At 39.2% G+C, this 14,728-nt stretch overlaps 1 protein-coding gene across 2 annotated transcripts in view; it reads right to left on the bottom strand.

Annotated features, from left to right (window-relative positions):
* sbf2 (SET binding factor 2) overlaps positions 1 to 14,728 on the bottom strand; it is a 132,914-nt gene that overhangs the window by 67,918 nt on the left and 50,268 nt on the right. For both annotated transcript variants that reach the window (XM_066700843.1, XM_066700844.1), the window contains exon 3: positions 7,488 to 7,625. In XM_066700843.1, the coding sequence (XP_066556940.1) occupies positions 7,488 to 7,625 (138 nt within the window). The remainder of the gene's footprint in view (positions 1 to 7,487; positions 7,626 to 14,728) is intronic.

Below are 14,728 nucleotides of genomic sequence, written 5' to 3'. Positions count from 1 at the left end.
TTTGCATTGTCATTCCAAAAAGGCAAGACAGCTTCAAGGGGATTACGGTGGATTAGGTATGTGAATTATTGCATTTAGAAAGAATTTTCCTGAAATTGCATATGTTTCATTAGCATGGCTGGACTGAAAATGAGAGGATAATATGATAACATTAAGGTAAACAAAGAAAGAATGCACAAGACAACTGAAATTAACCTTGTCATTGTTTTATTTATTTTCAGCTTTACTCTTGTCAAACTAAATGGTAACAGTGTCTACGAAGCGGACAACTTTCCACTCTTAAAAATTGTGTTATTCCCCAAAAGAACTATGGCGATGACCACAAAGTAGGAATAGATTACACATTAGATAAATAGTAATCTTATGGGTTCAAAGTTGTGCAAACTATTGTACTGACATTTTACTCCCCCCTACACCCCAATATGATACTTAATTACTCAAGTGGGTTTTAAAGGCTGAACAATCTTCAATTTTTTGTGTATGTTGGAATTTATATACATGTTTTCCAATTGTCACTTCAAAATCACAAAAAGCAAACAAAACAACAACAGTTAAACAGCTATGCCAAAAGTGTGCTGCCATCTGCTGGCAAAAGATGCAGAGAAAGATGGGAAAACCAAGCAATTGAGTTCTGTGTCAGGAATGGGATAAGGTTCAGTGCTGCATTACTGCAAATCGCATGTTAATCATCACCATGCTGGGGCTGGAAATAAACCCCATGCAAGGGGCCTTACATGAGAACTTGACAAGTCTGAACATAGCAAGGCTGCCTGGTTTGTCTCCTCTGCCCTGCATCTCCCTGTACATTATGCTTGGAGGAAGCCCAGGCCTGTGAAACTCAGTCATCAGACTTTTACTCCACACTCTGTAATCATGTATATGCATTAATCTCTTCAGTACAACATCCTGCTCCCACACTGCTTTGCCATTAACAACGAGAAGAGTTACAAACCCAAGAAGAACACATCAAGCCAGGAGGTTAGAGGGTGCATGCACGTTGATGTGCCACAGCATGCCTTCTGACATCCTGAATTCCACCCAGAGATGGTTTTATTTTTAGGTCAGTGCCCTTTGCAAAGACGCTGATCACACCACACCACAATCACATAGCCATCAAATGTATCATTTTAACTTACCTGGCAAGAGAATCCTTTAGAAAATCAACTTGAACTTAACTGGGGCTTGGCACGCTGCTTTTTGTTTAAAAATAGAGTGCACAAAATCATTAGAAAATATGTAAAGAAAAAAGATGCATTAAGTGTAATTTGTGTCTATTGGCAGAACCGCAGTCATTGGCCTATCCACACTCAATCAGGATGTTATTATAAACCAGCCTTGGCTTTAATCTGAACCTTAAAGGTATATAAGTGCTTCACATATGTTGATTGATGCTTGACTAGGCTCTCAGTTTTATCAATTGACGCGCTGTCAAAAGACATGCTTGTAATGACTGTAATAATAGAATAGTAAAAAACTAGATTCCCATAAGAGCTCAGAATACCCTGTGATTCCCTAAGTGAATCGGACATACAAGCAGTTCAAACGTGTCTCGTGAGCTTCCATCTTGGAGTGAAAAGTTCTGTGTAAAACGAGCTGAAATAGGATTGCACTTCAGCTAACAGCTCTCTTTTCCAACATTTTATTTAAACTTGCCACCATTTCATGCTTCCCCCTCAATCTAAGAAAATGCATGGGTAATTCAGATCAACAAACACTCTACCACATGAATTAATTAAAAGCTCTTTGGCTAGAATTGGAACACATCTTGAATTTGCATTCTTTCATAGTAAAGTAAGGCTTTGCTGGGGTTTATTTGTGCATGTGTTAATGCTCATTACTAAGGTTTGGTTTGTCCTTGAAGTTATTCGATGGATGTTCAGGAGATTTACACTCTTTTCTCACACAGGGCACTGCTTCTGGCTTTTTCTTTTTTTTCAAGAAGCAAAAACCTGCAATACTACCTTAATATTAAATAATAATATTGTGTCATGGACCCGCTTCCACAAGACCAGCATTCATTTGTAATACAGGTACATTTGAAATTGTGTAATCTATAACAGCGATATTCAGGAATTCAAAACTCAAAGCATTAAGATTATGTGAAATCAATTCTTATACGACTACTCAGCAGTTGTATCTGATTTATTCAGTATCCGTCTTTGTTTTAAATTCTGTTGAAATGAACTTTGGCCATGTGGAATTCTTCAGTTTAATTAATTTCCTGAAAGAGAACACTCTTTAAGTCAGGTTCAAATCAAGTTTAAGCTCTCGAATTTAAGAGTTCAGTCAGTAAAAGGCAATTTCTTAATTCATGTTTTTAATATGAACCCAGCAACTCAAACCTGTAGGAATTTTAATGACATATATAAAAAAAAAGAATGATTGTGTTTGTGGTACACTAAATTGAGATGTATGAAAACAGTCCGAAGTCCAAACAAACATATCGATGAAGAAATTGAAGTGTTGCTACTGTTACACATGCCAATGCTTTGTCCTGCATTTGTGAGTGCATTTAAAACAACAAAACTGCCCAGTAATTTAACTTTCGCTGTCAAAGAGCGAGAGCTGCAGTGAATGACTGAAACAGCAGTAATCAATAATATGAACGCTTGCTCTGCATTTGAGCAATCACTAAACGTAATTAAAGACTGGCATTATAAACTAGTGAGGGCCAGTTTGCTGTGTGATATGGTAGTAAATGGATCCAGCTCCCTGATTGGTACGGCAGTGAGGACAGAGCACTGGTCTCCCCCAGCAGGGCTTTGAACCACTTCAATCTGTTTCTTATTGCTCCGTCTAGGAACTGTCAGTCTTATCAACTTACAGAAACATGCCTCTTTAAAATCCCCCACTAAGCCGACTGTCTGGCAGAATAATTTTTTATGAAAACAATGAAAAAACAACATCTTTACTTTCAGGATTTTGACAATGTCTCATAGCAGGGGATTAAAACACTTTTTTTATTATTTGATACATTTTTTTATGCGTGCACCATTTGTCTGATTCAAGCGATTTCATTTGATGGTGAATTAAAGCTTTTCAAAGCTCAACCAATGCTCTAAATTACCACAAGTAGCAATAATCATATAAATGATTATTTCCACTATTAATTTTGTACTGCTCCTGCTAAAACCTTAAACATGTTTACTTAAAAATGTAGGCTCCAGAATAAGTCATTCTATCCCATAGTGTTCAGTCATCCATACAGCACCAGCCAGGGGAGTCGGCTAAAGAAATGTGTCCCTGAAAAATGTGTTTGTCCTGTATTTTCATTAAAGAATTCCATCAGGCTTACTTTCTGTGTTCCCTCAAGATGATGATAAGTAAAATGGAGCATTTTTTGGCATAGTGGTGGTGTTTGTAGTACAGGTATCCATCTCCAGCCTGTTATGCACCTCCTATGCACAGGAATAAAGGTTCCCATTAAAAGCCACTAACCTCACCTCTATGATCTGCTATGATATTGTAATCTTTCTAAAATTACTCAGTTGGTGTCTTTACATGTAACGTAGATACCAATCAGTGCATTAATGCATTTTATAAGTGAAAAGGCATGAAACGCCAACTCTTTTGGAACAGAGGGAAGGTGACTCGACTCAGTTTGCCTGGTTACTGTGTTTATGTTTGCTAGGTGTGTGACCCGTCATGGTTCCCATCTCTGGGTGAGGTACATTCCTTTATGTTCACACCTTCTCCCTCTCAGATTTTTTTTCTCCTCCTACATTCTTGCCAGAACCGTATTTAAAAGTTAAGGCACATTTAAAAAGTTTGACCACTTCCCCAATATACTGTGCATACAAGCACCCAGCTGGCTCAGAAGGTCAATCCCCCTCTTTGCTGTTCCCATCTAATCTAACACATTCTGAGGTTCCGTTTGGAGATGACGCTGAAAGTGCAACTGCGTACGTCTCAACCGGAGTTTAGCCCGGTAAAAAAAGACAAGGGAGATAAAATAACGATCCCAAAGATAACCCTGCCTTTTCATCCCTCCGGCTATGAAATGCTGACACTAATGCAGTGCACAGTTGGGCTGTCGCAGCTGTATGCTATCATGGCACAGTGCAGGCGCAGAGGTGTTAGAGAATGGGTGAGCTATTGCCTGCACTTCAAAGCATAGTATATTCAGTACAATACAGCATACTTTTTTTCTCTTTTGAACTTGATTTATTCTTTTAGTCTATTCCTCTATTCAAATATATTTGTACTGCATATTGACCGAGGAGGATGTTTAATTTAGGTGATGCGGTTTATACACTGTGAAATGGTAACGTAAACTGATTTAAATTCCAGACTTAAGTAACACCAGCATACATCTGGCACCAAAGGGTGAAAAAATAAAAAAGTGATTCATTGGATCAAAATGTGCACTGTCATTCGTAACGAGCTGTAATCTTTCGAGGCGAGGAGACCACCCAAAGGGGCGGGGGCCTATGTCATTACCATGGGACCTCAGTAAATGCACTTTGCATAACAAAAGCTGCCTATTGGCCACTGTGCGCTGTCACTCATGCAGCCCTCCTCTGCTTGTAGAAAGACTATTACTGCTCATCCTGGCAGATCTTATCTTCAGACGCTTGAGCGAAAGCGCGCATCTTGGGGTCATTCGGCATTCGCCCGCACTCCTACCTGAGGTGCCGAGGCATTCTACCGGCTCCAGGAAGCACAAGAGGCTGGATTGCGGCCTTCCCCCTGGTCGGCTCCACCATCACGGCCATGGCATCCATTACGCCAATCTCTGTGGAATCTCAGGACCTGCCCTGCCCTAATCGGCAGTGTAGCGTCACGGAGAAGCCACTGCGCAGAGTCTACATGGCCAGAGTGTGGTTAGCATCGCTACACTACTCAGAGAGCCTGCTGTGCTCCCAGACCCCGCCTCACCTTTGAGTGAGATTGCGGCAGAGGCAGACATTCCGTTGGGAGTCATTTGGAGCCGCTACTGCAGGGCAGACATGGATCTCTTCGCAACAAGCGCTCACTGCTCATTATGGTTTTCCGTCCGAGACCACTCCTGGGTGATGGGAATTGATGTGCTGGCTCACACCTGGCTTCCATAACAGTGCGCTGCTGGCCTCCATTGCAACAGCTTGGTTATAAGGTAACCGCTCCCCCTTTGGGTGGTATTCTCGACTCGAAGATAAGGTTCGGAATGTAAGCCTGGCTATCTAAGAAAGAGGATACTACCCAAAGGCTGCAAGGTCGCGCAGGACTCTATTGATTTCTGGCACAAAGAGGCTGGGTCACTGCGCGTCATAGTCTATATAGCCAGCAGGGGAGGGCTGCTTGAGTGGCAGGGCACAGTGGCCAATAAGTGACATAGGCCCCTCCCCCTTGGGGTCATGTCCTATTTCTCAGATAACCAGGGTTACATTCACAAACTTTACAGGTTATAGGTGAAATATTTTAATTTATACAATTTCCAAAATGGCATGATTTCCAAAGAGGACATTGTGGAATAATAACAGTTAAATCAAGGAGATTTAATTGCACAAAATATTGCCTAGAGTACAATTACATTTTGATGTTTGGAATACATTTGATAATTTATAAAGGTGTCTTCTATTAAAGCAGCCCTGTAATCATTAAAACATCAAATATATTTCCCACAACCAATAGTATTCAGATTGCATTTCACCAGTAAGATGGAGAATTCAGAACCTTAAAGGTAGAGGGTTTAATGCATATTGAAGCTTCTCTAAACAGATAAGTTAAATGGAATGAAAAATATAAACAAAAACTTGTGTTAAACATGGTGCGGACTATATACTCTCAGTGGCTCCAATTCAACTCCTATTGAAGCCTTTGTATATGATTCAAATAGGGATAACTGTAAAATCAGGCCTCACAAGTGTAGTTGATTATGATAACTCTCGTACACTGAATTCCACACTAACAACTATAGAAGAATGAGTACGGAATTCTTCTCTAATGACGACACTATTGTTATCTTTGGGCTACAGAAAAAACAACAGGAAGTTTAGAGATAAACAATGCAGTCATGGAATGTCTTGAACTGAACCAAAGTCATTTTAAAACTATGCATCCCTTCAGGGTGATAGATTTTATTTGCATTCTGGTTAATTGCCGTCAACATCTAACCACTATTAAACAACAAACAATGAGGCATGTTATCTAGGAAGAAAAAGCCTAACCTGCAAATCTAAATATTTATATTATATATATTATGTCGATCCTGATCCTTATATTTCAGTGAGTTAAGGGGTAAAAGAATAATGTTAAACTGCAGATTGAATAAAAAACAGCTGTCCAGTACTGTTTTCTGTTTTTCTCTACTGGCCTCAAAGCCTCATTATATCTCATGTACGAAGTGTCAGAAACCTTGCAGAAATTAAAATGGTAATTGTCTTGCATTAACGCAGTTTAATGACAAGCATGAGGAAAATTAATTATATATTTCTTCTCTGTGCAGTTAATAATGCCAAATTATACCCCACATACACATCTTTGGAACATCCTGTCTCAGCTGCCTCAGATTCTTTCCCGGAATTTCATAATTTTTCTGCTTTTGCACTTTCAATTCTAAGAAATTCTTCTGGCGGACAAGAAAGCTTAGAAAAGTAAGACATGATGCATAAAGCGGCACAGTGTCAGGGACCAGTGAACACATTCCTTGAAGAACTGCATCTCAAGTGCTTTGGGCACAGTCTGGATCAAATTTCCGCTCGACTCTGGCTTCTCTGATTGGAAGTGTGGGGTGGTTATTGACCTGTAAAAGTAGCAACTTCTCAGATTTCCCTTTACCACCTCGGGATCAGCACCAGTCTTAGATCAATAGGAACCTCATGGCTGACAATTGACTGTTATTAGCCCTCCACATTACACACGGGGAACATTTTCATAATTCCCCCTGTTTTTTTTTTAATTATGTTTTCTAAGCATAACTGACTTCATGTGAAATCCACGATGCCAAGAGAGCTATTACAGTTGAAGTGAAGAAAAAATAATTTAATCCCTAGATGGCATCTCCTTTGCTGTAGTGAAAGTATTGGAATAATCATATTTAGTCAATTAGAGAAAAATATTTCTTCGTAATATACAGTCAAAACTCTTGGTGAAACATTTTTTTTTTGTTATATTTAGATATATATATAAACAACAACTGAATTTTATACAAAAAAACAATACATAATCCTACTCAGCTCAAATATTTGGACTGTGGTTATTAAAAAATAAACTGAAGTCAGTGAGATGCGCCAAGGCTTTGGTTTCAGCTTGGAAGTTGTACAGATGACTGTACTACTGACCCTTTCTTCAAGTTTTCACTTCCGAGTCTCCAGTGAGTAACTGTTCATAAAAACTGTAAACAGGGTTTAAGAAAGGGAGTCGAAAGTTGTGGCGAATGGAAGTTGTTATTTTATGTCATCTAGCTCAGGTGCAGACACTTCCCATGCTGGGGCTCCAAAAGGCAAAACCAAGGCTAACAGTCAGCTCTGCCAGTTTGAGGAAAATCAGGGTCAAATGTGTTTTACCTGAAGATTGATCTCTGCCTCGAAGAAGGTTAGGCACGCGCAGTAGTGTCTGTCTGAGTCGATGTCTGTCAGAACCACCATGAAGAAGGTGGGCTGTTTCCTCTCCCGGGACAGCTTCCATCCCGTGGGTTGGCAGAACTGAAACAATGGAGCAGAGAGAAGCTGGGAAATTAGAATATTTCTGAGATTTTTCCTTTTTTTATGTACGTTTTATTATGCACTGAAAGGTTTTCATTCAAAACCAGTGCCTGTGCCATTCATGAATAATGAATCTGGTCTGAGGCCACTTTCTGCTGTGGGAACCTGTTGTAGCCCCAAAATAACGTTTCTCACCCCCAGCCACTCCAGGATACAACAATTGTGAAAATAGCAGCACAGCCAACAGCAAGCAACTCACAGCCATACTTTCAAGCTGCCAAAAAAGGCAGCTTGGGATGTACTTTCGGGTTTCTGCTAAACTAACAATGTGTCTGCTGAACATATTATCTCGACAGGCGTTCATCCTCAAATTCTATTAATGAATGAGGAATGCCAGAAGGATGGTGGGGGGGGGGGGCAACAAAGCATACTAAATAGATTCAAACCATCAACCCCAGCAAAAATCATAAAGTAGCATATTCGCTTCAGCTAACATACAGCAGGTGCTGAATGCAAATTGACTGGACTACATGTCCCGAAAACAGGTGGATGGAATAAGGAAAATGGATGTTTCAAAGAGGCTAAATGGAAGCCATTGGACAATCTGTTCAGTGACGATGGCCAGTACGCTGATAAATTGCATCACTTTGCTGCTGTTGGTAAGCTATTCACAGCAGAGCACAGTTAATGCATGTGGTCGAAGCCAGCGTCGTGCTGATGAACAGGATGTCCTTGTACACAGCAGCAGAGCACATTACCAGACCTGCAAACCTTCATCTCAGGGTCTTAAGAAGCAGGGACATTTTAAAGTAAATGACCAAATACAAAGATTGAAAGAAAAAATGTAAATCAGAGAATACCTTCCATTATGCTATTACTATTTTAACATGGAGCCTGGTTCTTTTTAAATGTAGAGTATATCTAGCCTATGTATTTTTGTGTATATAAAAAAATGAATATAAATAAACTACTGAAAAAACAAATTCATTCTGAAGTTCATTCGTAAAGTTAAAATGAATTTAATTTCAGACTGACCTCAGGAATTTCTCTACTGGCACAGTGACTGAAAAGTCAGACAACAATGGTTTGAAATCTGTCAAATAAACTTTTTATTTTTGGAAACTGTACTTTCTAGAGGTCTGTCAGCACCAGCAGAATTAACCACATGGCTTCATTTTGAAGACATTTATTACTGGAATACATCCATATTTTCTGCATACGAATCATTATTTTTTAAGTTTTAATCCTATACATAATGTCCTAAAGTAAGAAAGTGGTTGAAAGAAAGAAATATTCATGTGCAAATCCTATTCACATTTATGTAAAGAAAAAATAAATATAAAACATCTCTGTAAGTCATTCCTTAATTAAACATTTGCTTTGGATGATGTAGAACCTTTGTTTCAGACAATTTAACAAACCCATATGAAAACACCATTGTTGTCTGCTTATTTTATAATGTTAAATAAACAATTCCTTTATGTTGACCCTAGTACATATCACATCTATAACACACAAATATCAAGGAATGTATTTCATTAAAAAAATGTGATTCACTGCTTAAAAAGCTTAACAATACACCTGTATCAAAACGGCCAGACAGCATTTATTTAACTCACGAAAGTCGCAAAAAACAGATCCAGTCCATATATACTGCACAAATACCATGCATATTAAATACTGCAAGTCTTGATAGGTAAATATATATTTTTTAAAAGCATCAACACTATGCTAGATGGAAACACCAGTAGGGGGAGAGTGTTTATCTTTCTCATCAGAGATGTTTCAAAGGTAAGAGACATCTGTAGTAATTGATGTAGTAACAACACGCAAGGAGGAATGTTTGTCTTGTAGTACATCTGCAAAAAGGAAAACGGAGCGAGTCCCTGCAGAGAGGGGCGCATGCCTGTAAATCACAGGGGGGTGGAATGCTGACTGCAAACAGACTGACAGTGGAAAGACCAAAGCAAGTGTTGTGCAAGATCCCCCTGGGATCAGGAAAGGATGCCAGCATCCTCAATCAGACACAATACAAGACAGGAAATCTGGAAACCTGCAATGCAGGCAAATCTTTCAGAACTTGGACTAAACAAAGATTCAAGGACAAATATGGAAAGTCCCGGTGCAAATTATATATATATATATATATATATATATATATATATATATATAAAAAGAGTGATACATCACTTTTTTTAAATATGTTTATATTTAATATGGAGCTAGATTATAATAATACAAGAAAAAAATAAGTGGTCACGCCTGGATGTATGCAGAACACTTGTTTGTTGGTTAGTTGAATTTGCCTTTCCATTATACAGCTCCAGTCTCTTCCCAAGAAATCTACTTGGAAGAGACTGCTGGCTAATTGTAAACAAATCTCTTCTTAGATTAGGTTCAATATAAGAGGCACTAATCTCAAATCTGGGATAAACCCATAGATTAAGATAAACGCAGAGAAAGCAGAGAACGATAGAAAAGTTATTCTGTGTGTGTGTGTGTGTGTGTGCGTGTGCGTGTGCGTGTGCATGTGCGTGTGCGTGTGTGTGTCTGTACGTGAGTGCGTGTTTACCAATGTATTTGTTAATTGTTACAGTGGAATTGAAACACCTGTCAATATTAAAATATCTTCTGTAAATCGGAATAATTTTGAGAAGGAAAGAGATCTCATAACAGGCAACTGGTTTTTAACATTTCTTCAAATATTAATTTAAAATAAACCGCCAAATGTACACTGAGAAGTCCGTTCAGAAAAAATAATCACAGCTGGCATTAGTTTGACTCATCGGACCTGCTAACTCCTTACACTCCCTTTGCGGGCAAAAAATGCTGATTTGATAGCTCATCACTACCAGTCTAGTTATATCTTACTAAACCTCTGTGGTGAGACTGTTAAAATACCACCAAAGCCCAGGAGGTTATTTGTTTAATTCCTTAGTTTGTTTAACATGATGACTTTTTGAAATGCATTCCTCTTGAAGAAATGCTCTTAAAATGCAACATCTTTCCTCCAACTTCTCTTCAGCCACAACAAAGGTGTGCAGGCGGCTCCAGGGGAATGCACTGAGAGATACAGTACCACTGTTTTGCTTTAAGTTTCATGAACAAAGCCAGGCAATTTGTTCCAAGCTGCAAGTACATAAGATATACAACAAAGATTCCAGGTTGTGGAGCCCCCTTGTGTTCAATGTACTACACAGTGTTTAATTTCTTAGAAGGCAATTTAGTTTGTTATAAATACACACTGCACAAACTCAAAACATAGTGAATCCTTGGGGTCAAATATACACACTCCTTGAGAAGATCTTCGCAGCTAAATTTTTTGAGGACAAAATAACAGCTTAAGCAGACTGCTCCCTTGAGTATATCAACACCCTTTTCTCAATACTGAAATTGCTGTTTACAGGCTTCTTGGTTCAACCCATTGAAAACACACCATCTTGTACTGAGCTTGTATTTGGTATTGGTGGACTGCCTGGAGATTTAATGTGAGCCTTCACCTGGCTCTGTAAAACATTAAAAAAATAATGAAACATTTAGCATTCATTGGACTGCCTTGTCCACAATTGATGCTACATTTTTTAAATGTAACTCAGGCATGGCAGCGATTAAGCTACACAGTATCTGTGTACAGTGGGCTTGGCATGGGCCAGACATCAGAGCTTCGAAGAACCATCTAACCAGTAAACATATTCAAAATATTCTTCATACGCATGTGCAGCCTGCATCTGAGATTGTCATTAAGAACGGTTCTAAAAACCATAAGGTTTTCATCCAACCAAATAAAATAAAAAAGTTTTATATTGACTATCAACAATATTAACATTATTAAACATTTCATATTTCCAGAGGGATTGAAGCTAAATGGCTTCCCTTCCCATACGATATAGGAAATTAACAAATGTAGTGGAAAGCAATAAAACATTAAAAGCTTTAACAGGTGGCATGGAGCAACAACACATTTCACAATCGCACTTCCACAGGGCGAGATCTATACTTCTGTAGCAATAGGACTCAATTACAGACATTTCATTTTTTTTTTACAAAGCTAGACTTTCCATTGCACACACAGAGAGGTTGCACCCCTTGCATCCCTGCCATACTGTCTTTACATGGGAAAGATGCCAATGCACAAAACAGTGTATTCCTTTACAAATCCCACAATGTGAGAGTGACATCAAACTGCAACAGGTAGCACAGTGATAGTTTTTCTACATCGTTGGTTTTATAGTACCTAAAATAGTACCTTTTATGTGTACCTAAAAAGCAGGACTGATGGAGAGAGAAATTCTCCAGTTTACACAAAATCACTGGGTGTTACCCACAACACAAGAGTACTGGATGAACTTTTATGTCTTGACAATCCACTTTAAATTATCAGACGTCAAACCTGTCCATATAGCGCTACCATGTAAGTGCTGTGCACAATAACAACAGGTTAATGATGATAACACCTACATGAACAAGATTACTTTATGTTTAGATGGGTCAGGGCAAGTATTACAGCTGATAGGAAGGGAGTCCATGGGCCGGATTAAATCAAAACTTTGACCCACCCGCTAATAGCAAACTACAAACCTGTACATCATAGCGGTTACATTTACGATTAGAAGAAAGCGGCATCTTACCAAAAATGAAGCCGCAACTGACTACAGTTCTGTAGTTTTCTATTAGCGGGTGGGTCAAAGTTTTGATTTAAACCGGCCCATGTTTACACTTCACCTATCAATGGGGAAAATAGAACCAGTATTATTTCTGTATTTAAGGCATCCTTTCTGACAACTTTAGATGCAAAACATGCATTCAAAAGCAGCCTTTCTGGAGCAAGTAGGTCATCTCTGTAATACAGTGAGAACAGCATGCTGTAACCAGTCACACGACACACAATGCATCAGCAGCGCACCGTCTGACAGTCCATTTCCACATGGGTATTAGACTTTTTTGTTATCATTATTTTATTTAGGAAGAATTTTTTTAAAGACCTGTCGAGTCACTTTATGCAACACTGGTTTATACAAACTTGCATTCTTTACTCTTTTTCAGAAACGTGACGTAAAACAACCATGCAAATTCCATTTATTTTATTTGTTAATCATTTTAAAATCACTTTCATCTGTTTGCTGTTAATGGGCTGTGAATGAAATGTGCTGGAGACTGACACTAAAGTATTTGCAAAAATATGTTCTTTATATATATAAATGAACAGACAAAATGTCAATAAAGCAGCCTGTATATGGGCTTTACATGCTTGTGAAGTGTCATTTGTTTTAATATCATACAACTTGAGCCAAAACCTCAAAATAAATAATAATTAAATAAAATAGCTAATCATATACTGTACATGAACCTACAAAAGAACACTGATAAGGATTATATTTTAAGTCAAAAAATGCAATACAAATTGAATAGCTCATGGCTTAAGTGGAGTACCTCGAGTGATTTGCTTCATAGAAACTCAAATTATGATTTGTTATTGCATTATGAGATTACAACAGAAAGCCAGTGTATTAAAGAGTTTATCCTCTCCTTCAGATGTAAGGTCTGACAGGAAGTGCCATTACTGTCTGATTGAGAAAGAAATCGGTATGAGAAGCCAAGGACAATTCCAGGCTTCACACCAGGTTGTGCTCCACTGTGCTCAATACCTACTGTACCAGAAGCTAGCAGTGCCAGTAAAGACACAAAACTGCAACTGATTCGTAATTGTGAAACTGGGCAAATAAGTCAACCAGGGGCGGCAGCAGGGTATGGCTTGGTTGGGCTACAGCTCCACCAAGAATTGTTTTATCCCCACCATGGAACAACCAAGAATATCACCGAGCAGAATGCCAGTTCAATCTGCATCACTGCGTCATTGCTGCGTGAAATTGGTGGGCGTTAGCACGCAGGGTAGCCAGAGGCAAATTAGTTAGCGTTAGCTAACGCTAGCTGCTAGCTAAGTAATTTGGGAAATTGTAACATTGCTAACATTATTATAGATCGATCCAACCACAACAACTGCCGGATTGTGCTCTTTTGAAAATGTAAATGGTGAGTTTGAATATAATTTTAAATAATAGGGTTGATTTGGAAACTGTGCTGACTTTGTCGCGTTTTGTGTGGCCTCAGTGGCCACCTGTTGTGCTCCGTTAACTGTAGCTCTCTCTCTCTCACTTTCTCTGTGTGTGTGAGGAGTGTGACGCGTGATGTACAATGCGTTGGGTTTGTAGCGGACAGGTTTGCCCGACAACATGAACGAGTTGAAATAGCACGAATAGTATTGCCTAAACTCTGTAGTAGTGACCGTCTACATCTGTTGCTCTCGATGTAAGAAGTCAGTGCAACATCTAACCCATCAGTTTGCAAACTGTGGTACGCATATCCAAAAATGCAGTCTGGTACTCCAACGAATCACCCCATCTCACCGTATTTCAACATCAACCCCCCCCGCTCTCACACCATTTCACATTGGCAACACTGAAAATATGGCTACACACTGCATAATTCACAGCCTTAGTGCAGGAAACATAACAGATTCTCCATCTTTGCCTGTGAAATGATCAAGTCACTTTGAGAATGATTAAATAGTTTACTTATGTTAAAAGTGGAAACATGTAATGCAGAGAAAAAGGACAAAACGTACCGAAACATGAATTGTGTTCCTCTAGGAACACAAATCACACTGTACTACATACCAACACATACGCAACAATCAAGGGCATTGCATCCTTCACAAACACAACCCACTTTCAAATTAAACCACAGTCAAGTGAGAAAACATGAACAGCCGACCGTTTCACTTTTACAATATGGCTGGTAATCTACACCCATTCGCGCTCTTGCCTTCCAACATTGCTGTGCAGTCACAGCGCCCCACTGCACATGATGGCACGCACTGCTTCAAAGAGCACTACGGACTTTGCTGCCCTGAGAAGAATGACGGTGGGATCTCCAGCTGACCTGCGAAGAATCGAGAGACGAAGGGTGCCGAGAGTGAGAGGCAAGGCCAGGGGAGCAGGCGGCCGACTGATGAGGAAAGCCAATTCCCCCCCAAGGACTGGAAAGTCTGTAGAGAACCAGCTTACAGTAATAATTTGTCATTTAGTGAATGATTTTATTTCTAT

The sequence above is a fragment of the Amia ocellicauda genome, chromosome 4 (genome assembly GCF_036373705.1).
Source record: "Amia ocellicauda isolate fAmiCal2 chromosome 4, fAmiCal2.hap1, whole genome shotgun sequence".
Classification (NCBI taxonomy): Eukaryota; Metazoa; Chordata; class Actinopteri; order Amiiformes; family Amiidae; genus Amia; species Amia ocellicauda.
Note: the sequence above shows the minus strand (reverse complement) of the source record. Positions and strands in the feature narration are given on the sequence as shown.